This window comes from Branchiostoma belcheri, unplaced genomic scaffold (genome assembly GCF_001625305.1).
Source record: "Branchiostoma belcheri isolate BF01 breed outbred unplaced genomic scaffold, Haploidv18h27 scaffold5, whole genome shotgun sequence".
Lineage (NCBI taxonomy): Eukaryota > Metazoa > Chordata > Leptocardii > Amphioxiformes > Branchiostomatidae > Branchiostoma > Branchiostoma belcheri.
Genome location: NW_017804131.1, coordinates 2,258,742 through 2,281,948, shown reverse-complemented (window position 1 = coordinate 2,281,948; position 23,207 = coordinate 2,258,742). Strand labels below are relative to the sequence as shown.

The window sequence follows — 23,207 nt, the reverse complement described above, 5'->3', positions numbered from 1 at the left end:
AAGAGGCGATACTCGAAAGGGTACACCCTGACGCAGAATACAGCGTGGCCTTCGTGTAGCTCTTCAAAAGGTCTCGATTTCTAACCATCAATGATGTCCATTAGAACTGCCTCTTAACTCCCAGCAACACACGGGACGATGTCTTCTCTCCAGTTGATCCCGCGGTTAGATCCAAACAGCCAAACTATAGGTGAGAACGAGAAAACAATCCTGTTTGTTTGCCACGCTGCGTCCCAGCTTTGCAGGCCATAATGTGAGGAAACACACGCACGGAGGGCCGACCAATGACATGTTTTGTAGGCTGGCCCGTTACCTTTCTGCCATTGTTCCCACCTGGCACGCTAAGCGTGATTAATTGGGGGTGAATTAGAGATAGCGGGGTGAACCCTGATCCCAGCAGCGGCGATGTACTGGGCAAGGAACGGTGTTGTTTATGGGGCTATAGAATGGGGCATAAGATGTAATCCAGTTAAAAAGACTTCTGGGCAGATCAAATATAGGACTGTATAGGACACTAACTCATTCGATCGACTTCAGGGCAGACAAGGGGAATTACTTTTTATATATCGAAGCACTTCTTTTCTTGGGATAACGTTATGGAATGTATATGCGTGGTGTGTGTTATAACGTTGAAACGTTCCTTGAATGATAGCATGTGGATGAAACAGACGTCTATTTGAGCCTTTAATACGTTTTAGGGGAAATTTGTACATATGAAACATGCATCATGTGGCTTATTGTCTATTTAGCAAGTCCGACATTTTGATTTAGCCTCTACCAGGCTTCGGTAGGCGGCTGGAAAGAGTGAGTACGTAGGAAAGAATACTAACTTTGGCCAAATAGAGAGATAACATGCCTGGGGAGTTGTTCTGCTAGAGAGTGCGAACTTCTAGCGGACCAACTCTCCCATGTCTCCTGGCATGTTATCTCTCTATTTGGTCAATTTCCACTCTTTCCAGCCGCCTCCCGAAGCCTGGTAGAGGCTAAGTTTGAGGCACCTAATGTTGACATCTCTATGGATAAAAAACGCTCATAGCGGCCAAAAATACACTGCAGTAATTGGAGCAACATTACGGTGCAGTCCTACGTTAAACTGGTAGAGGCCGCTTTTAATCAATGCACGGCACTGAATCGCTAGCGCTCTAAAACGTTATTCGGAAACATTCCACCTTGGAAATCTTCGATAAGGAAGCTTTGAGTTAACCTCATAGTTGTTTTAGCTCATACCCCCCCCAAAAAAAAACCCCACCAACTACATTCATGTATATTGCACAAATTAACTCATGAGGTCTAATGCTACATGTACGTTCAACATCTTCTATTGAATATCTGGAAACGTTATTTTTCGAAGACATTTAACTCTTCTATATTCACTCACAATTAAGCCATTCTGATGGATGCGAGACTACAAAAAATGTAGCTAGCTTAAGTCTACAAGTGCAGAACCAAATAGCAAGGTGAACATGCCAACCTGAACACCTGCCGTGAAATGCCCGAAAGAATTGTGGGATAGGGAATTCCCCTTACTTGGCTCACCTTGCAAAAATTGTGACGCAGCATATAATTCAGTAAGAACGCACAGATTTTCAACCTGTAGGCCCTTTAACTCACTTTAATCAGTTAGCCAACTCTTATGAGTCGCGATCAACAATGTCTCCGGTGTATTTCAGTGGCTTCCTCGTCGTCTTGGCAATCTTGTTGGTAAGGCTCAGTCTTGATTGTTAGCATCTATGATTTCCGAAGTCAGTGCTGTTCATACATTTAGCTGCTTGTGATTTCAGCCATTGAGTAGAGTTGTTCCATGAAATAGCAAGGATGTCTATTGATGGATTTGATTCACAGTACTGAACCACAAAATTTAAAGGCACGACTGGTATAGACAGCTCAGTAAAGGCTCTATAAATGTCTCATGACCCGTCATGACCAGACCATACTACATATGCCTTTAGGCTATACGATAGTCTAACGTTACTAACATTTTGAGAATGCTTATGGCGCTTTTGATTGAAAACTTACTCTCTTCTGTACCTGTATTAACAAACTCTAGGCTGTTCCAGATAAACTAAAGATGGGAGGGCAAACAAAAACAAAATGCATAACATGGAACTCAGTCAAAGCTAAAGTGTAACGGGTTCTTTCGGCCATCTTGCCCTCGCATTTTAGTAACAGCAGAACCCTTGCCTTTATTTCACCCCAGCAGTTGGAAAGTAGCTTAAGGTAAAAAAAATTCCCTCCACAATTTTGGTGTTGTGACGTGGTATGTATTGTTGTATTTTCACACCTTTGTGTTGAATCAAAATACACCATTGTCAATGATTGTGTTGATGTTATGTGGTGAATGGACTTTTCTAATACTAGTAATGTTGATAAAATGTCACAAACTTAGTTTTTGCATGGGTAATGTTATTATGATTAGCAACTCTGTAGTCAAATTGAAAATAAATGACATTGTTTCCAGGTTATTAAGCAGATGCGCACCAATAATCAGAAAAGAACAACTGTCATTCATGGATACCCCTGGCACATTATAATAATAATTATTAAAAGGTTCTATTACCCAAAATTGTGCCACTCAAGAACAACAAGGTTTTGTAATGGGATACTTTGGTGGACCTAAAAACAAGTAATGAAATATATTTGTCTAAAATTTCAGGACCAATTTGCTTCTGCACAGCAAATCTGTATAAGAGAACTTGAGTATCCTCACAATGGGCTGTGCTGCAACCTCTGCCCACCAGGTAATAACAATTGACAACATTTCTATGGTCTTTACTTTTGTCTAATTTCACTGATGTATAACCATTAATTTAGGAAATGTACATTATACATATATTTCCAGATTTTCAGGTACATAAAGAATAATTTTACTCTTTTCAGTAACATATACAGTAGGGAGTTACTTTATAATATAACAATATATATACTTTTTCACATTTTGTCAAATGGCCATATTATAATTAGCTAGTGACGTGCTACATGCTACAGAAATAGTTTTTGATAAGACATTTGAAAAAATTTTATTGGTGTACAAAATTTTATTGATTATACATTTGACACTACATGTATTCATACGAATAATGGCTAAGTCACTAATATTGGTAAAAAAAGTTACTCTTTTGATCATTAATTCCTGCACAGGCTTCTACAAAGTCAAGGACTGCACATGGAATCTTCAAACAGAATGTGCAGCATGTGCAGATGGCTACTTTTTGGACCATCCCAATTTTGAAACACGGTGCCGGCGTTGTACAAGATGCCATTCCCAAGTCCACGAGGAAGAGAAGACACCCTGCCGCAAATACCAGGACCGAGTGTGTCAGTGCATGCAGGGGTACTTCATCCCAAGATGGAGTGTGTCTGAGGTCTGCTACAGACACATGAAGTGTCCACCTGGTGAAGGAGTGGACAAAAAGGGTAAGTGCAATCTGTGTTGAATGCAAATCATGATCCATAATATGGTGCATTAACTAGAATACCTCTTTTATGTACTCACTTACTCACTCACTCACTTAATTAGTCCTCTTCTGAACCTAGTGGTTCTTGAGGCGACAGGAAGGATTTCCATCTGTCCCTATCTGCAGCTGCGTCCGGGGCTGTGTCCAGAGTCAGTCCCCCCTCTTCTAGGTCCCTCTGTATTGTTCTCCTCCACGTCTCTTCTGGACGCCCTCTTTTTCTCTTTCCTGTCGGTTGCCATGTTAGGGCAACTCTTGTTATGTTTATATACATGTACATGTATATTCAAATGAATGAAATAAAATCTTTCAACAGAAAAATCCATTGAACATACTAATATGTGTGTGCTCATGGGGAATAAAGATTGTTGAGGAGGAAGAAGTGAATACATGTGCATGACCATATAGTGTAAAACACAATAAATAGCATCAATATACATGTGTACATTTGTACATACCATCTTTCTTGCCAACAGGAACAAGAGAAACAAACACAGTATGTAGACCCTGTGCGCATGGAACATTCTCAGACAAAAGGTCTTCACGGCAGAAGTGCAGGCGATGGACTGAGTATGTATTTTTTTTTTTATTTTTACTGTCATAATAATCTTGCTACATTGTAAGTATGTAACAACTAAGCCAATGTCTCTCTCTTTGAATATTAGTCATAAGCTAACATTCAGACCTAACATTTTAAGTCAAATATTCTAAAAAGTCTAATAGTATATAGGTATTGAGCAAGAAGACCAAAAACTAAGTACTAGTACTGTACACTAATTACAAGCTTGCCAGTGCTATGAGTATGAGTTACATGCATGTACAATGTGTGTTGCATATCATGAAGCAGTCATCAAATTAAAGGATCAACATTGATTAGTAGCATTTTTCCTGACTTCATGTTACTGTTGTCATTTTTTCAGCTGTAAGCAACTAGGTAGAGAAGAAGTGGAGGAAGGAACAAAAAAACATGATGCCATATGCAGAGCCAAACTGACAACCACCACCCAAACTGTCCCTTCACTGAAGTCAACAAAATCCACTTTGTCAACAATTATCACATCCCAAGCAAGGTCAAAACCACCGCCTCCTTATTCTGTGTTGCCCAAGTTTACCATGTCAATGTCCACCCCCTTGCCCAACTTCACCGTGGCATCAACAACCCCCACACCATCAACATCAGATTTCATCTTTATCCTCAAGTCTTCCACAGCATCAAGCAGTCAACCAGTGTCAGAAATGTCTTCAAGTCCACCAAAGCTTATCAGTACTGTACAGCATGACATTAAGACCCTTTCTACAAAAACTAAAACAACAGAAACCTCATCTTCTGACCAAAACATATCAGACTTTCAAAGCAGCTCAACACACTCCCTGGGAACAACTACAACTGCGATTGTGACTTCTGCAAATGGGGATACAAGGGCTGACCAAAAGTCTTCAACATCACCCTCTCCAGCTGTGACAATCATGCAGCCAAAGACAAGTGTTTCATACTTTATTGAACTTATTGCAAAGGCCAAACCTGCCACCACACCTGCTACATATACCTTGACAGGTGAGGTACATGTGATTGAATCAAAGACAAGACATTGTGACATTATTATGGTGATCATTATGTTGCTCATGTAATAGCCACATGAATCTAATTTCTTCAGTGGTATCGTTAAAAGATAATGCCAGTTATTTCTATATTTAAACTATAGGTGGCACTATAGGTGACAACAATGTAAATGAGGCTATTGGATTTAACATGCTAAATCATATCTGCAAATTTAACATGTATACATGTAGCTCTGGCAGGTTTTTGTCTTATGAGTTTATGAGGCTAACAGGTGGCAGTCTACTTGATGTTTACCATTGTTTGATAAGCTTATTGTAAAAAATTGAAATGTTGTAACATTATGATCGTGTCTTAAATGATCTTCTTCGTTCTTGCCTTAATCTATAGAAACAACTGAGCAGAGGGAGGAAACAAAATATAAACCAGATGTGAGAAACAATGGAGTACACGGCTATGCACTACAAAAAGCAATGATTCTGATTCTTTCCTGTCTGCTGGTCATCACAGTTATCATTCTCGCGGCAATTGTTATCAAATTCTGGTGCTATAAGAAAAAGAAAAACATCTCCCTGCCAACAGGTACAAATCCTTGCCAAAATACTTTCTCTCTTTTTCATGCTTAATGATTTACAGCAAAACTATATAATTTATTATACTTAAGTATACTAGTATGTTGAACTGCACTTGAAAATTGTAACAAATTAGTACCTTTTGGCAACATTAAGCTCTGATATCAAATAAGAAACAGCTGATAGCATGTGCTCACAAAGTTTCTGTCAGTCAATCACAAAAGACTATGACTTTTAAAACTGCCCCAAAACAGGATGGTACAGTTCAGGTACAAATTGAATTTGAGCTCAAATTCAACATATTAAAATATTAAAGGTACAATAAATTGGAAATAAGATGGTATTCACGGCAGCAAGTAACAACCATCCACTACTTATATGAACATTTTATATTGACTAAGACATCTTGTACTCAAGCAGTATCAAATACATATCAGCGCTATGTTTGTATCATTTTAAAATCTACTCTTGCCTAAAAAATGTTTTTATTACATTTATACTACAGTGTACTACAACAACACAAGTGGGGATGTTACCATTGGTGAAGGTTCACAGGATGACAGTCAGAATCATCTGATGGTAAATAATATTTTGCTTAGTATGAACTGCAAAGGAGGTTCTTGTCAGTTGAGGTTGTTTAATATATAAAAAGAAAATTCAAAGTACATGTAATATACATGGATACATGTACATGTAGATAATGCAATGTTTACATCAATATGTGATTGTAGCATACAAATCTTGATGACAATACTTAAGCTCAAATTGTGTCATTTGTGACCTTACAAATGCATTTGATGAATCATGAATGATAATTGTGATTTCAGGGGGCAGATGGGGGCAGTGGTTCACAAGACAACAACAGTGATGCAGTTCATTCTGTGGAAGTACATGAAGCAAACCAGATGAACACTGAGGACGAGCACTCTCCACTGATGCCTGCTTTAGGAGGTCATCCTGAAGGTACCACTTTAACACCTTGTAAATTTGAAGCAGAAAAAGCTAACTAGAAATACATTGAACCAATGAATTAACCTGGAGACCAGCCTTAAGCTTATTTCACTCATCTTATTGATGATGGCAAATGAATTTGTGTACACTGAAATAGAGTCATGCATGATTATACACTTGGCACAGAAGGTTCACTCCTTCATTGATATGTTACAAAGTTAGCAATCACAACATAAGGTTTCCTCATCATGGTTACTAACATCAAACTTTACCATAGATTCAGCTGAATCTATCATAATGGTAAAGTTTGATGTTAGTAACCATGATGAGGAAACCTAACTTAGAAAACTATTCTTCAGAAGCAGCTGCATCACCCAGTGAAGATCTAGACATCTCAGAGAAAGAGCTTGCCAAACTTGCGAGGACCATGGGACCAGGCTGGGAGGCTGCTAGTATACAGTTCCTTGACATCACTCGTGCACAGTTGCAGACTTGTAAGGACAACAACCTATTAAACAGAGACATGCAGATTTTTGACACTCTCAATTTGTGGAAAACAAATAACAAAGGAAAAGCAACATTACAGACACTGTGCCAGCTGCTGACACAGGCTGAAGTAGATTACACAGTAGAAGAGTACTAGAAGCTTCAGTTTCCAAAGAAATATCTTTCTGTTACAATTAAATTACAGTTAAATTCATAGAATAATTGAAATGTCATTAGAAGACCCTATCTACTTTTAACTCCATGATCTACTGTAATCATAAACTCATGTAGTGCGTTGGTAACAGAAAAACTCAATGGGACCGGGATTGTTACAGCATGCCTTAGAATTATCAACATTGTGTACAATTGTGCTGTCTGAAGCCACCACTGTAATCATTGAGAGTATGGCAGCTTATTTCATGAATTACCTGTTTCAACAATCCTCTCAATAACTAATGTCTTCTCATAATTATCTATTGAAACATGCATGAAGCCGTTTGGATACTAGACTAGCAGAATTAAGTGATCATATACTAGTAGTGTCAATCTGGCTTAGTATTGCTATAAACACTATGTGCATTTCAACAGACTTGGTTAGTCTATGATCATGAGTATGATGCAAAATATCAAAATATAACTGAATGTGTTTTAACACATTCAGTTATATTTTAAAATATAGAATTTTCTATGTTGCAATGAGTCAAATGTCTCAAATGTGTTTTAGTTTGTGTAAACACAATACACATTTTGTATTTAATCTTAAGACCAGATTCTAGAAGCAACATAGTCAAGACACGATGTTATGTCTTCGCGATGTTATGTCTTCAGAAACAAAAAATGGCATGTACATGTATGGAATGTAAAGATTTAATTGGATGACCCTGAAGTCTTTGAGCAAACAAACATGCACAAGCTAAGTGTATTGATTGTGCAAGTGAGATAAATGACAATAATTAAACATATGTTCATGAATACTGTCACGTGATATTTTACATCAGGAATGCTGTAGAGGTTATAAGAACAGTTACCTGATTTAACAATAAGGTTAATGTAAGTTATACTTTATATCAGCTGGTGTGGGGGCAAGAGGCCAGTCAAGTTCATGTATGTATATGATCAAAACATTCATTTGATTTTGTTATACCTACATCAACCTTAGTAGTGTTTTCATTGTAGTGCCATATGTAGAATTACATAGAAAACTAGACTAATAGCACTTTCCTAGAATTAGAAATACCTGTGGCCAAAACTTGCCATACTTGTGTACATTGTCATGGTACAACTGTTGTGAAAATAAAACTCATGCATACACAAGACTTTCAAAATGTATGGAATCTTATTCATAACATCATCTTCAGAAATAATCATTAAAAAATACAATAAACAGTACTGACAGTAGTAATATAAATTGAGGCAAAAAGTGAAATTTTAGTAAATCTTGTATATTGTACAACTCTTATAACAGTTTGGCATATTTTGATCTAAAAGTAGTACAATGCAATGAATAGTAACACTTTTCCACAAGTGATACATGTACAGTGCCGGTTATGTGCATCTTGTAAAATGAAGAGGTACATTTTCTGTAGTAGTGCCAATAAAACTAATTAAAAGAAGCTAAAACTTTATCATATTATCAGTGTTACAAAAGGTACGTTAATCAGTGTTATAAAAGCACAAGGACTAGTTAGGATTTATGTAACATTTCAAATTGAAATTCTAAAGTAAAATAAAATTAGACTTCTTGAAATCCTAAAACAAGTACCCCCAGTTATAGGCGACAATTCTCCATGAAATTTTAATTACTTTGCAGATTGGGAAGAGTATTGTACCTGCCCGACCGGGGGTTCAATCACAACATACATGTACAGACGGGCCACCCATTGTTGTGTTTCAACAAGTGCCCTCATGCAGTGAGGTGTACAGTGTCATCATTAGTGATCTACTTGACAGACCAAGCTGATATATTGACATCCAGTTACAAAGAACACCTGTCAAATAAATTTCCATGTCCCTGATTTCTTTGTTTAATTTTGAAAGGTCAGACAGCATGCTGTTAACCCCGTCTGGCACACGTCACAAGGTTTCATGTTCACATTTTGTTTACTTATTCAAAGTAGGCTATACATGTAAGTAGCTACACATTCCACCACTTACATTCAAGGTGCTAACAGGTGGTTATAACAACAACTTCATAAAGGAGTTAAATACTTAACTTTTGTTTTGGACACTTTTAATAGTCCTGACATTTAGTTGAGTCCATGAAAACAATGTTTGAGTCTGCATAAGGTGCAATTTGTATCTTGCAGCGAATACCTGGCCTTTAACCCATGACGTCAGTCAGGCACCACCCTAGATGGAAACCCCCCATGTATGTGGGTACGGCTGTCATCTGTGACGCAGGCTGAAATTGAAGGAGTTTGTACCTTTTTTGTGCCAAATGGCTGTAATATGCAACTGAAAGAATGGTCACTGATTTCATTGCTGATTTTGGCAGGCCTCCTGGTATGTTACCCTTTTTTTTATAGTTACTGGTATGCATTTCTGCATGTCTATACATGTTCATTATCCATTCATTGCTGTGCAGTACCATAAGGCTTAAAAACATTTTGTTCCATTTAACAGCAAGGAATTCCTTTACTTCTGTAATGTTATGTATTCAACTGCCTTGCCCATTGACCTGAAATCCAATCTAAATATACTTAAATGCTGTTCTTTTGAACAGGGGTAAATAAGCCTATCAAGTTTACACAGTAACACTCATGGGAACCTAGCCACCTGCTGCATTAACAAATGCTTATGAAAAGTAACTACTTGTACTGTAAGGTTTCCCAAGTTTTCCCGTACAGTAGCTTGTCTTAACTTTATAGTAGTGGATTATAACACAAAGTATAATTACTTATTGCAGAATGTTTTGTCAGTGTACTATTATTGGCCCCATAAACTACATACGTATGTAATTTAGTATGTAAACAAGCTTGTGACCAAACTAAGTTAGCTCGTTACATTGCTAGCAGACTAATTATGGTGTTTTTGTCTTTTCAACTTAATTGTGCTTGCCAGGATACAAACGGTAAATTCTGAACTTTATTTTGCTATTGTGCTACATGTACATATGGTGACATTTTTACAGGATTAATTAATAATGATGTCAACAGAATGATACTTGGCAATGAGTAGTAACAGTTAGTACTCTAAATCTGTCCCAATACTGAAAAACAGTATACTATTTTAATAGGAAGTTTGTTACACTGGCCCTGTAGTATAACTTCAATCTCAAGATCATTTTACAAATGTACATGACATGACATGACTTATATTCAAGACTGTGATGACGGAACCTTTCAAATACCATTGTTATACTCATGCATCATACTTGTCACCTTAATTACATAAAGACAAGCTATAGGCAAAATTGACAAATGCCATACATTTGTGACGTTATTTGTCTACTAGTCTAGGTTTTTTGATACAATGTATGTAAGCATATTGCCATGTATGTTGATGACCACAATCTGGTGACATTTTAGGGAGCTGCTGCAGTAGAGTGTGATGACCAACACCACCTGGTTAATGGACTCTGCTGTATCAAATGCCTCCCAGGTATTATATGAAAACTTGTCATCTGACTCAGAAATAATTTTTTATTGAAATTGGAGATGATTATAGAATATTAGTGATAAATGTATTTAAATTTTTTAAAACAATTCTGGAGTTACTGTAAGGCCTATGAGAATAAATGTTTTTCTGTTTTTTAAAAAATATTGTCAGTAGGTTGGAGTTGTACATGTCTTTTTTTTTTAGATTTCGGCTGAACTTTCCTATGTTATGTTAACTAAAATACATTGGAACTGCTTGCTTGTGGCGAATAGAGACAAATATTTCACCTGATTTACTAAAAAAAAATTGTTTGCCTCTGAAAAATGTGAAATGAGATGATTTCAGAGGGTTTGAAATTCAGATAAAAAAATGTACATTGTAAACCTTGCGAGCAGATGTCTAAATGCTAGGGTCAGTGGCCAGTGGTCAATAGAGCTGTTGGCCGCTTTTCTTCTGATTTGCAGTTACTGGAAAGTAACTGGCCTGCACTTCAACATTGTACAATGTATGTTCCTCAGGGTTTTACAAAGACAAGGACTGTGATGCTGAAAGCCCCACTAAGTGCTTGCAATGCCCAGGGGGAACATACACCGAGTTCCTGAACTACATTGAAGAGTGCTTGGTCTGTGAGCACTGCTCTGAAGACCATGGCATTGAGGAAAAAAGGCCCTGTCTGCCTACACAGAACAGAAAGTGCCGCTGTATGGATGGGTTCTTCTTGGAGCCATCTCTTATTCTAGGCCAGAATGCCGACATGTGCCACAGGCACCAGGAGTGTCAACCCGGAGAAGGGGTAGTTGAAAGAGGTGGGTCATACTCAAGATAATGCAGACTTCTTAAAATTGATGTAAAGTTATCCTGTACTGTAGCACACAGAACTAATATTGACCAACAAACCATTGCAGTAGTGTTTTGATCCATATACATGTATAACAGAAATTGTGCAAACAACAAAACTTTAATTGGATTTGTCTCTAACATTGTTATCTTGTTCTGTCAATTTTTTATACACAGGAACAAGAACATCAGACACAGTGTGCACTCCCTGTGCTGTGGGCACATTTTCTGACCAAGGCTCCAGAACCCAGAAATGTGAAGACTGGACTGAGTAAGTTTACAGTAGAGCATTCCATGCTAAAGAACTCTAGGCCATACATTCACATCAGGTTCCTCCAATTCATAACTGCATACATATCACTCCATTCCAATTATATGAATAAGAAATGCAACATTGTCTAGGAAATCAAATAGCAGACTGTTACCTACATGTATGTTTTCTGTTGCAACAGAGGGATTGTGTTAAAGTTTCTTGAAATTAAATACAATGCATATTATCTATGAAATCAATACATAAAACCAATCAGAAAACCAACAACAAAAGAATAAGAGGAAAATAAAATTCTAGTATAAGTAATAGAATGTTCCATTCTTGTTATATATATTTCAGTGTAATATGCACAATACAACTTTTAGCTGTCAGCATTTACAACAGTTGCAACTACATTCATGTACATGTATATCCTTCCTTCTTATGTACCATTAGCTGTGAAAGTTTGGGACTGAAGCTGATAATACCAGGCACAACAGATCGGGACACAGTGTGTGGCTATGAATTTCTACCCTCCACAATGTCAAGTGCTAAGACAGCTCAAACACCGGTACCACCAACATCTTCAAGCTATGCTACTGTATCTGTGACAAGCGTGAAGGATGCAGGTAGGTGACAATACATTTGTCTTTTTGTTAAACACAAACATCAAGACTGAGAGCCAGAATTCTGTGGTCATTTAGTGGCACATCAGAATTTCTCTGAAGGACATGTAGAGTTACATACATGTATATCTACATGTATATTTTCTGTACTAATTTTTTTGTATACATTAAGTCATGGATAGCAAACATTTTTTTCAAATAACAAGCTAAGTATAATTGTTTCATAATATTGCACTCTTCAGCAGTCTTTGTTAATTTTGTGAAATAAAACAGGATCAGCATGGCAGACCAAGTCAGAGGAAAATGGGCATGCAACAACCAGTGGCAACAAGCATACAGACCATAGAGGCAGCAATCACACCATCGCTACTGTGATAGGTGTGGTTGGTATCTTCTTGATCATCGTCATATTGGTGGTGGTATGCATTGTAGGATTACATCTCCATGGTTATCTCCAATGTGCAAAGAAGAAATGTACAAGTAAGTTACTCATATTGAGTATTTCATCACCTTTAACATTTCTGAAATCTACTGTGTACCACTAAACAATGCTCTACATCTCACTACAAGACTGTAGTTCCAGTCAAATATTTCTATGATGGACAAGTTCTGCTTGTAGATGGAAACAATTCTAGGTATCTTTTAATAATAGATGAATCTTAACACAGAGTCTAAATCTGCAAAAGTGTACTAAAATGTATTCAAGTGTAAATACTGGGACATCGATCTTTTCATGGTTTCAGTTTTGCCATCCATATGGCATGCATTTCTTAACTTATCAATAAGTCGATTTCAGTCACGGTATCTTGCAAAATTTGTATTAAATTTTTACATCAAGCTCTCTATATTTTGAACTTTAAGAATATATTATGTTAGTTTGAAGTTCATATTCTAGACTAAGTATTCTTCCATTTCACAGGCGGGCCAGGAATCACCTACAGAAATTCTGCATACAGCCCAGTTACTGATTCTGGGGACACAGTTACTGTCACAAATGTGAGTACATTATTTGTTGTCTTGCCTTTTTATTGACTTTTCTTGTTCACCATGTGAAATAAATGCCAGGTATAACAAACAAGACAGAATGTATGTGTGTTTAGTTGATATGTTTCTACATACCTACATGTACAAGACCTTAAATCTGTAATATTATTGTTGTGCTACATGTAACATATTTTGGTCCTTCAGAATTACATCCATCTACATGTATAGAACACTTGGTCTAGTCTAGTGTTCTGGCTGACTGGCTCATGCATTTGTACTAGTAATACATCCTGTATAAATCTTTTATCAACTTATATAGGAAAGTGAAAATGGCAGAGATCTAGAAGAAACAGCATGTAAACATGTAAGAGGACAGTGGCCAACTCCCCCTCCTGCAATGGAAGCCCCACATACTTTACAAGTTCCAGCTGGACCATCAGGCCAGAATGAAGGTGAGTCGTGCTAAATTTAGTAGTATTGCATTTGGTCATAATGGCACGTTAGCTAATGAATGCTTTGTATATGTTCTTGTCATCATCATCATCTTCCTATTGTATGATACAAATCAAGATATTCAACATTAACAAGTGTTTCATTCAATAAGTTTAATTGGAAAGTTTGCATGGACACATCTCTATAATTAATTCCATTTGCTTAGTAAGTACTAGTAGATCTACATTTACATTTACATGATAGCTTCTAAACTGGTTTGTTACTAATCACAGAATCCAAGCTGTAATTGCACACATATGCACTTTGCTAGCAATAACATGTGAAATCTGTCTTCTGTTTATTAAAGGGCAAGAACAGCAACCTTCAACTTCTGATGGCAACACTCGGCAGATTTACTTAAATGTTCAAGTCACTAATAACAGTCATCAGGTCATAAACAACACCACAAAAAACACCACTGTGCATGACAATAGTACTAATGTTCAAGATTGTGGAACTGCATCTTTTGGAAACAACAACACCTTTAATGTTGACACAAGCATGACTGATAGCAGCACTGTGACAAAAGTGGAAGGTAATAGTGGTGGTGTACAAATTGGCGAAAAGAATACCATGTAATAAAAGTACCTGAAGATTATACATTGAGGTCAGATCTGATATCAGTTATGATAATTTTTTTGCTTTGAAAATGTAATGCTACTTTTAAAATTGTAGCTTTAGCTTGAAAATTGTTAGTGTATTCAGTCAACGACTTTATATAATGTCAAGTACTTAATAGCAAAATAGTAGATTAACAATTTAGTTGACTTCACACTTTGCTGTACATGGCTATTTTCTTTGTTACTTATCTTAACAAATCTCTTACTATGTATCATTATGTTGACTTTAGGTTTCAACAATTTGTGTTGTGTATCAAATATCAAGTATGTTGGTTACTAAAACATTATGCTTAGCCATACATGTGTTATAGTAATATTTAGTAATATGTAATATCTGTGTAAGAGTTGAATTAATTGTACTGTATATGAGGATTACGAAGTAAGTGCTAGCAGGATTTAGGATTTAATGATAATTGCTTATTGCTTGTTGCATATGAATACAATTTTTATGTAAATGTTCCCTATACCTGTGGTCAAAAACCATAACAGATATTCCTTAAGATCTATATTACTTGAATGTGCAAAAGTTTGCAAACCAGTGCATTACACATTTACACCATGAGATGAAAAGTTCAGGTCAACAGACTGTTAGGTTGAATCAGCTGCTCACATATAGAGAATATGGACTGTAAATTTTCTGTTTTAAATTCTGTATTGGTTGTAAAGTTTATAAGAAACTCAAATGTTGAGTTAAAGTATTAATCATAATATGTAATGTCATTAAACCAGACTCCTGTATGGCACTCATCTGTAGTTGTTAAATCTATCGTGGTAGAATGAAGGTTTAGTTTAATAGAATTCCAGTATTAGGAATTCCAGAATTCCAGAAGTGCAAGTGCAACATAAGTTAATGTTTTTGCTTGGCTACAATGTACATTGTACAAGACAAACTGTCAATAAAAGAAAAGCATTGTTTTTAATATGCGGTCAAATTGCATTTCCTGCACATTCACTTCTCAACGAAAGTTTTACCATCGACATTTAGTTGTACGTAGTTAAGTTAAAGCATACTGGGATTTCAAAGAGCTTGGCTTGATATCCAAAAATTTAAGTAGTCTGAAATACGATTAAGATAGATCAAAATCTATATAATAATAAACAAGAAGCCATAGGCGACAATTCTCCGTGAAGTATTATATATTGCAACAAAAAGAAGTAGCCATTGGCGACAATTCCCTGTGAAGTGTGATAAATCGAACAAAGAAAAATTGTTTAAACGCGCGTCGGCTCAGTCATCTTAAGACGCAACAACCAATCAGAGATGCGAGATGCCTACACGTGACGCGGGAAGGGCGCGCGATGCCCGAAATATTTTTGCGTCAATATTCAGCGCCGTGATTCAAGAGATTAATACCCGGAAACAATTTTTTTCTTGTTTTGAACGCATTAACATGCATTTACGCTAATCTAGTATGATTCAGGGTTACTTTTTTTTTAACCTGCCATGGCCAGATTATCTAAAGATGTGTGTATTGTGTGTACAATCTATAGAAAGAGAAATGTACATCAGGTCCGATCATCCGATTTTCACGTTTCGGTTTTTTGGACTCGGTTCATGAACGTATTTTGGTTTGGCTCCTGGAATGTGCGAAAAAAATGACTCCCGGGACTGTCTACAGGGAACACTCGCACATTCGCGGTGTATCAGGACAGCGCGACTGGTCGTCATTAGCGCAGTAACAGTTGCATAAACGGACGAAACCATTTCAAAGAAATGGGGATGTTTCGAAAATAAGCATTTACTCCAATATCAAAACAGCTACGGTAAAAATAAAAAGACGTGCATCATCCCGGACATAATGCAACACCACATGCGAAATTACACAGAAATGCGACGTACGGAAGAATGCGTTTTGGCTGCGAACATCTTCCAAAAAACTTGGCATCTCTTAACCATGGGCAAAAACATCTGGAACCACTTATAAAAACCACCCCGTATCTGCATGAACTTTTTTGAACCCCACTGCTATTCCAAACAACGCGTTTTTCTGGACCATTCCAATTCGCCTCGTAATTGTAGGGGTGCGTCTGCGATATTACATTGACCGCGAAAGCAGCAACGGCAAAAATACACATTCGTGCATCAACACGGGCATGCCCGCAGACGGCGTATAAAATTGCGTGCCGATTACACAAAGAGAACCCAGTGTTTTGACTGCGAACATGAAAAATCAGCCGATTACAACACTCCGTCCGGAGGTCCTGACCTCCTTCACGGAGTAAAAAACAAATATACCGTTATATATTCGGCGAATCTTGGAGGGGGATAATATACATGTAACTTGTGTTAACTTATGACTATCTGGATATTTGAGCTGAGATATAACTTACCTTCGCAGCTTTTGACTTTACGCGTATATCAACATCATATAAACACTCCGGAGGGTAATAGTCTTTAAACAATTGATAATTTTCGCTCTGGCCAATTGCCAGACCATTCCATCCTATTAAACGATCGAGATTTTTGCAGACCACACAAGGTAACGGTATCGTTACTTCCGGATTTGGAGATTTGGCGGGAAAATACCGCAGCCAAACAAAAAATACGAAGAAGGAACTATACAATTCTTCCAACTTTATGCCACACAACACAGAAAATGTGTCTTTTGCACTAAACATATGCATCAGGTTTTGTTTTAAAAAATATTAGTGTAAAGCTGCATGTTTTAAGTTACTTGGGGTATACCGTTTTGATGCTTTCAGGTCAAAGGTTACATTTTGGCGCGAAGAAAGGGGGCGGGGCGGATCCGGGTCCTCAGGTTTGTGCAGCTTTGTCCCATTGTCTTTTTCATGATATTGATAACAATTCGTCAATAATGTGGTCCTTTTCAACATGCAGGATGCCGTCATTGTTTATGTTGATACCGTTGTTATTCTCGATACCTACTATGGGGACCACCATAAATTTGGTAGTTTTTAGTGCAAAATTCCAAAACCGACCTGACTTCTGCATGCTCCAGTTAGCTGTGAATGACATTACTAACACAACAGAGGTCACTCAATCACTGAACATCTGCTTGAGCTAGACTGTGAGTGGTTTTAATTTTTTTTGTCGGGTTTCATTTCCTGATATCAAATGCATAACAGTGTAACACCAACAACATGCTTCACAGTTCAACGTTCTAACACATGTCACGAATTCAGTCACAGTAGCTAGATCAGTGTAATGCTACTGTAGTACTGTTACATAACAGTTACTGTGGATGTACAGCCTGCTAAACAGTATTGCCTCAGAGACAGATATAAATATATATAGGCAGATTCCTATGCCTCAATGTACATATTAAATAGCTATGTACCTGGAGGGATAGGAATCACAAGTACATGATTGTGCAAGTAAACACTGCTGCACTTCATAAGTATTTTAATAGCTCTTAAAAAGAGCTGCAAGTCATTGATTCAAGTTGGGTGTAGTTACATTTTGTTTAAAGTAAGAATGTTTCAACTGTCATAAAATGAAGTTAAGTCTAGTGTTTGGATTGAACAGTTAAGTAAACAAACAGGGACCCCGTAACACACCATTTAGTAGTTCCAAATTGAATCCTGTCCAGTTTACAAGGTTTCTAAAGCTTATTTTACCTGATTAACTGTACCTAAGTGTAAGAATAGGTTCAGACATGAGTTTGGTTGGCCATTTGCACATAACAAGGTGCTTTCGAACCCTGGATGTCACAGCACTGTGTACCAATAGCAAAGTACCCTGGGTAGGAAACTGGTTAGGGGGGGGCTTTCCAGTAACGCATGCGTACTAGCTAGCTACATGTAGCATCTGACTCTGAGTGAAGCATTGCAGATTGCAGATCACTGTCCAGAAATCTGACAGCTACCACCTGTAGATTAGATAGAACTTCAGCCTCAGGGATATGAGACTCAGTGTTCTACATGCCCGTGTGCTGATTGTTCTTCTGTCAGTTCAGAAGGTGAGTGTTCATCCGTGGAAGGTTTGTTGACGAGCAGTTTGTTTGGTGTGTCACCTACCTATGTGTGACTTCCGGAAGGAAGTGCGCAGTCATGTTTGTCTCCATTTGTCATGATGTTTACTGTCCTTAATCAGGGTACACCATTCATTTGTTTCTAAAACATACAGCTAGGATATAGGACTTAGTAAGGTTATGTAGAGCCAGAGTTCACCATAAGCTCATGTTTGGAGTCACTCACAACATGATAACACTTGGATTTACACACTGATCAGGTCATGGTAATGTGCACGTCGCTTTGATTCATTACTAATGGTGGCCAATTCTGATTACATTCTTTTCCACTATCAAAAGGACCTTGCAATATGGAATCAATTTACGGGGACATGTAAATGTGTGTTGTTAAAATATGTCTGGCTTAATTTAAGTTAAAATGGTGTATTGTTGGGCTAGAAGAAAGAAATAATGCTCAGTAATATTATTTGTTTTATTTATTTGTTTACTTATTGTCTTGGCTGTTTGGCTTAAGTCAGGGCTGCCCAAAATAGCCTGTAGACATTGCAAAGGGCTAGCCCTGCTGACAAAGACATTAGACATTGTAATAGAGTTTGACATGGACAACATAATGCTAACTATGCTAGTCTATAACATTATTCTGGGTAGTGGGTACATAAAGCCAACTTGAGTAATGTGTAATGGCTTTGTTCTCTTATTTAATAGGCTTAACATGATCTATTAATGTTAATGAATGTGTCTCCACAATATGATTGAAATATAACTTATGAGAAGATATTTCCTAAATGCCTCCAAAGATTTATATTTCATTGTTGAAGAAGGCTTGGAAATCAATTGTTGATTAAGAGCTGTGATGATTATTTTATGGGTAACATTGCATTAACTATCACTTTCATGTATGTTATTATTCCTATTATTCCATTATTATTCCTGTTTATGGAACTTGAAGGAGGATTACAGTAGGAGCAGAAAGTGGTAATGATCTAGATTTCTTTAGATGTTGTGTTTGGCTAGCTGTACAAGTGAAAGACAATTTGTCACCATTGAAAAAAAATGCAAAAACCTTTCAGTAGCTCCACTTTTATCTCTTTATGATTATGTATAATAATTTTTTTCTTCCATTTACATGTAGGTACACCCATTTGCTTGATGTTTTGATGAAGTTGTTATCAGTATTAATAAAATATGCATAAACATGTACATGTATGTCTTAGGCTAAAAATTAGTTATAAAACATAACCATCCTTCTTCAGACATAGGCTTCACTTATGATAGAGCCAATTGCTCACCTGATATATGCCATGTATACACATGTATAGCTACAAGATGTGGCTCAATATTTCAAGAGATGGCCTGCTTGTCTACAAACTGTGGTTTAAGCTGCATTTTTGTGAATTCACTTTTTTTTCTTTTCAGGCCAAAGCTCCTCACAAAACATGCGATGAGACTACAGAGTATTCCCATGGCCAACTCTGCTGCAAGAAGTGTCCTGCTGGAACATATCTGAAACATGACTGTGACCAAGACCACGGTACAGCAAGCTGTACCAAATGCCCCCCAGGCACGTACACTGCACATAACAACCACCTGCGTGATGGCTGCCTGGTGTGCGACATTCCATGTGATTCATCATTTGGGTTTGTAGAGGTATTAGATTGTCAACCTCATCATAACCGACAATGCCGCTGCAAGGAGGGAATGTACAAGCATCATGAAGTTTGTGTACTAGACCAGAAACCCTGTCCACCTGGGCAAGGTGTTGTCAAAAAAGGTATGTTAATTCATTTGAATGTTTTGCTGAATGAAGCTACATGTAACACAGCATGTTTTGATACCAGAAGGTCTACATCAATAAGATAGTGTCTACAGTATCTACAGCATCAGAATATACATGTACAAGGTATACAAGGAAAGTTTGTAATTTGAGTGTTGTCAATTTACTTTATACAGTTATACAAGTTGCATACTTAAGGACTTGTGGCAGACTCCATTGGAAATTGAGTATGAAAACTGTTTTTAGAATCTGAATTCTGTTCATTCTGATTTATAATACCATGCAGGTTCTACCAGGACACACCCCGTATGTGAGGACTGCCCACCAGGCACGTTCTCGAGTAAACCATCCCTGACTAAGGCATGTCGAACTTGGAGGAAGTAAGTCTAATGCATATTATATTATTTTGCTTGAAACTTGACAAGTTGTCTCAGTTAGATATCATCATTCCCGTGAGAAATGAATTATTTTGTCAAATAAGTAATAAATATCTTAGCTGAACCGAATAGGAATGCTGTACTGAGAATCGCCACAAGTTAGGCACTAATTACATACTAAATATCTACTTTGTTCAGCTGTGCAGCGCTGGGACGGGAAACAAAGAGAGTTGGAACATCAACCAGTAACGCAAAGTGTGGAGGTCCTCTTGTTCTCCAGCAGACAGAGCCTCTCACTACTGCTATGCCAGTGACACCAGTTGAAACTTCTGTGGCAGCTAATAGTACAACAGTCACTACAGCTAGACCAGCTGGAAATGTGATGTTGCCAACACCCAAACCTCCACAGACAACTCCAGATGCTGAAAGCATTACAGGTAAAGAACTATTCTTTATACAATGTATGTCATGTAGTTCTATTACAACGCTACTTTTTACCTTTGTGAAGACAGCCATTTTTTATGTGATGGCAATTTAGGGCCTGACTGAAAAGCAAAATACATACAAAACTTAAGGAAACATTAAAATACTGAAAAAAATAATTAGTTGTATTTTAATTGTCCCTAACTTGTGTCGTAGAAGTGCTGAGGACTTTAACTCTATTCAAAATAAATGTCTTGTTCTTTCATGGTACTAAGTAGAGCTTTATATTTTTAATCATCAGCTAAGCTAACTACTGAAGAAGATGACACCAGTGTGAGGCAGGTGCCAAAGGACGACAGGAACAATGACATCAAGAACGTCATCAACCAACACTCCCAATCTGCACAATTGCTGGCACTCGTCTTCATTGGTGCTGCCATCCTTCTGATCATTGTAATCACTTTGGTTTGGAAAAAAGTGAAGAAACAACTACAAAGGAGAAGGCAGGGTAAGATGTTCCACTTGAAAAGTGTCCTGAGCAAAATGCCTCATGTTTACTAGAGTCTGTGTCTGAGTAGTAGTGTCTGAGTGAGAAATAATAAACTTGTTGCCTTTCTTTACTGGTTACATCATACCTCAGTATTGAACGTTATCGATATAGCTAAATGGAGTGCTTTCTTACTTACTGTTTCTTTATCTTTTACTGATAAAACCCTGCTTCTGCAGGTGATGTCACCATTAACAAGGTGCAGGCTCGACAGCAGCTACATGACCCACAGGATGCGCAGGTAGATAGCCTATCTTAAAAACATAAATTTATTATATGTCAAACGTAGTATAATCTTTTGAGATTGGAATTATACTACAGTGATAAAAAGTTATCACATTTATCACATGGTCTAGATTGGCAATCAAAGGAAATTTCAATGTTTTAAAAGTTCTCTCTGTTGTACTGTTTACATATGTTGATATGTACACTTATTCTTGTAGAAACATATTCCATCTGAGTGAAGTACAGTAGTTAAGTACATTTTGTATTGTGCTGTTAAGCAGCAAAAGATAATGTTTGATTGTCATGTTCTTTATGCATTCATTTAACACTATGTTACTGGTTGGTGCTAATGCTTAGGGTTCAAGCGAGGAAGGTGCTGTGATGAGTGGTCAGGTATCTGCAGAAGATCAAAGACAGATGAACATGAGTCAGTCAGCCGGTGATGCATCTGTGGGCACTGTGCAGCTACATGCAGCAAACCCTGAAACTAATCAGTCGCTGCAGCCAGTTGGTATGTATGGTGCTATATTTGTCCACTAGTACTAACATAATTCCTCCCGTTACATACTAGTACATGTACAATGTATATTTGCTACCCAAGGAAATGTTTTAGGAAGAGATCTTAATGGAAAAGTTTAAGAGCCTTGTCTCCATGGAGCAAGCAATAAAGTATAAGCGACCCTGCTACTCTGCCTTATAGTCTACATTTTGTACACATAGTTATGTAGGTTATCAAAAATTTGGGATTCAGCCAAGGACTGTATATTACTGCATGTACTTAGATAGTAAATGGTGGTACATGTACTAACATATGAGGACATATGGCTTTGTAGTAAATATTTTGTTGGAATAAGTAAGTGGCAGTCAGGCATTCAACTTTTTTCTGCTATGTTCCTTCAACAGATGCAACCATGATCCGGATGCAGGAAGGTGCTACAGTTGTTGATGCCAGACGACAGCTTGTGATCTACTCGCAGTCGACTACAATACAGCAGAATAATGATTTTGGAAGCCCAAACAATGTGCAAGTTGGACAGGGTAACACAATTAATGTTGCCACAGAGAACTGTGAAGCTCAGGCTGAACAGTCTGATGAAGAGTAAAGATTGTGAATTTTCTTTTAAGATTTAAAAAAAATGATTGTAACATTTAAGCCGGGGGGGGGGAAGATTGTTAAATCCAAGCCAGTTTAAATCATTCCTAAATCCTTCCTGTTACTAAAGTCAGTTCTTTGTATCTTGGATTCCTGGTGCCAACGAAATAGTGTACAGGTGTACAGAGAATTTGTATATTTTGTAAAGTGTTACTTACATTTAGAAGTCATATAAGACACATTAACATACATGTGAAGAAGAAGGAAGGTTTTTTCCAATAGTAACAAGAATAGTGCAAGGTTTTTTATGTACTTTTAGTTGTATTGTGTAAATAATAAAGGCACCATATGGATATCAAAGATGTTTGTCAAAGATGTATGTAAAGAAAAATGCCTCATCAAGTATAGTAG

At 37.3% G+C, this 23,207-nt stretch overlaps 3 protein-coding genes across 6 annotated transcripts; all 3 read left to right on the top strand.

The window, feature by feature from the left end:
• Window positions 1-1,609: 1,609 nt before the first annotated feature.
• LOC109480133 lies at window positions 1,610-8,328 on the top strand. 3 transcript variants are annotated; one of them, XM_019782289.1, is made up of 9 exons: window positions 1,610-1,701; window positions 2,654-2,738; window positions 3,139-3,414; window positions 3,929-4,022; window positions 4,373-5,007; window positions 5,401-5,592; window positions 6,088-6,161; window positions 6,410-6,545; window positions 6,896-8,328. In XM_019782289.1, the coding sequence occupies exons 1-9, from the start codon at window positions 1,651-1,653 to the stop codon at window positions 7,174-7,176; spliced, it is 1,824 nt and encodes a 607-aa protein (XP_019637848.1). In that variant the 5' UTR covers window positions 1,610-1,650; the 3' UTR covers window positions 7,177-8,328. The 3 variants fall into 3 exon arrangements, with proteins under 3 accessions (XP_019637848.1, XP_019637847.1, XP_019637849.1); XM_019782288.1 differs by having other exon boundaries at window positions 1,611-1,701; window positions 6,893-8,328; XM_019782290.1 differs by lacking the exon at window positions 1,610-1,701 and adding an exon at window positions 2,199-2,217 and having other exon boundaries at window positions 6,893-8,328.
• Window positions 8,329-9,354: 1,026 nt separating this feature from the next.
• On the top strand, window positions 9,355-15,331 carry LOC109480135 (tumor necrosis factor receptor superfamily member 16-like). Its single transcript, XM_019782291.1, has 9 exons — window positions 9,355-9,521; window positions 10,547-10,619; window positions 11,135-11,422; window positions 11,631-11,724; window positions 12,160-12,332; window positions 12,603-12,809; window positions 13,249-13,325; window positions 13,633-13,765; window positions 14,113-15,331. The coding sequence occupies exons 1-9, from the start codon at window positions 9,390-9,392 to the stop codon at window positions 14,382-14,384; spliced, it is 1,449 nt and encodes a 482-aa protein (XP_019637850.1). The 5' UTR covers window positions 9,355-9,389; the 3' UTR covers window positions 14,385-15,331.
• Window positions 15,332-17,414: 2,083 nt separating this feature from the next.
• Window positions 17,415-22,886, top strand: LOC109480136 (tumor necrosis factor receptor superfamily member 21-like). Of its 2 annotated transcripts, none has more exons than XM_019782293.1 (8): window positions 17,415-17,454; window positions 19,774-20,128; window positions 20,418-20,511; window positions 20,707-20,945; window positions 21,233-21,439; window positions 21,658-21,719; window positions 22,061-22,214; window positions 22,607-22,886. In XM_019782293.1, the coding sequence occupies exons 2-8, from the start codon at window positions 20,056-20,058 to the stop codon at window positions 22,804-22,806; spliced, it is 1,029 nt and encodes a 342-aa protein (XP_019637852.1). In that variant the 5' UTR covers window positions 17,415-17,454; window positions 19,774-20,055; the 3' UTR covers window positions 22,807-22,886. The 2 variants fall into 2 exon arrangements, with proteins under 2 accessions (XP_019637852.1, XP_019637851.1); XM_019782292.1 differs by lacking the exon at window positions 17,415-17,454 and adding an exon at window positions 18,165-18,345.
• The last annotated feature ends 321 nt before the right edge of the window (window positions 22,887-23,207 follow it).

What these genes read in the sequence shown, in the direction of transcription:
- LOC109480133 (XM_019782288.1), top strand. Translation starts at nt 1,651, where the DNA reads ATGTCTCCGGTGTATTTCAGTGGCTTCCTCGTCGTCTTGGCAATCTTG. An exon ending in CTGCAACCTCTGCCCACCAG is followed by an intron (nt 2,739 to 3,138) that starts GTAATAACAATT and finishes ATTCCTGCACAG; the next exon opens with GCTTCTACAAAGTCAAGGAC. An exon ending in TTTAGGAGGTCATCCTGAAG is followed by an intron (nt 6,546 to 6,892) that starts GTACCACTTTAA and finishes ACTATTCTTCAG; the next exon opens with AAGCAGCTGCATCACCCAGT.
- LOC109480135 (XM_019782291.1), top strand. Translation starts at nt 9,390, where the DNA reads ATGTGGGTACGGCTGTCATCTGTGACGCAGGCTGAAATTGAAGGAGTT. An exon ending in GACAAGCGTGAAGGATGCAG is followed by an intron (nt 12,333 to 12,602) that starts GTAGGTGACAAT and finishes GAAATAAAACAG; the next exon opens with GATCAGCATGGCAGACCAAG. An exon ending in TGCAAAGAAGAAATGTACAA is followed by an intron (nt 12,810 to 13,248) that starts GTAAGTTACTCA and finishes TCCATTTCACAG; the next exon opens with GCGGGCCAGGAATCACCTAC.
- LOC109480136 (XM_019782292.1), top strand. Translation starts at nt 18,289, where the DNA reads ATGAGACTCAGTGTTCTACATGCCCGTGTGCTGATTGTTCTTCTGTCA. An exon ending in AGATGCTGAAAGCATTACAG is followed by an intron (nt 20,946 to 21,232) that starts GTAAAGAACTAT and finishes TTTAATCATCAG; the next exon opens with CTAAGCTAACTACTGAAGAA. An exon ending in TCAGTCGCTGCAGCCAGTTG is followed by an intron (nt 22,215 to 22,606) that starts GTATGTATGGTG and finishes TTCCTTCAACAG; the next exon opens with ATGCAACCATGATCCGGATG.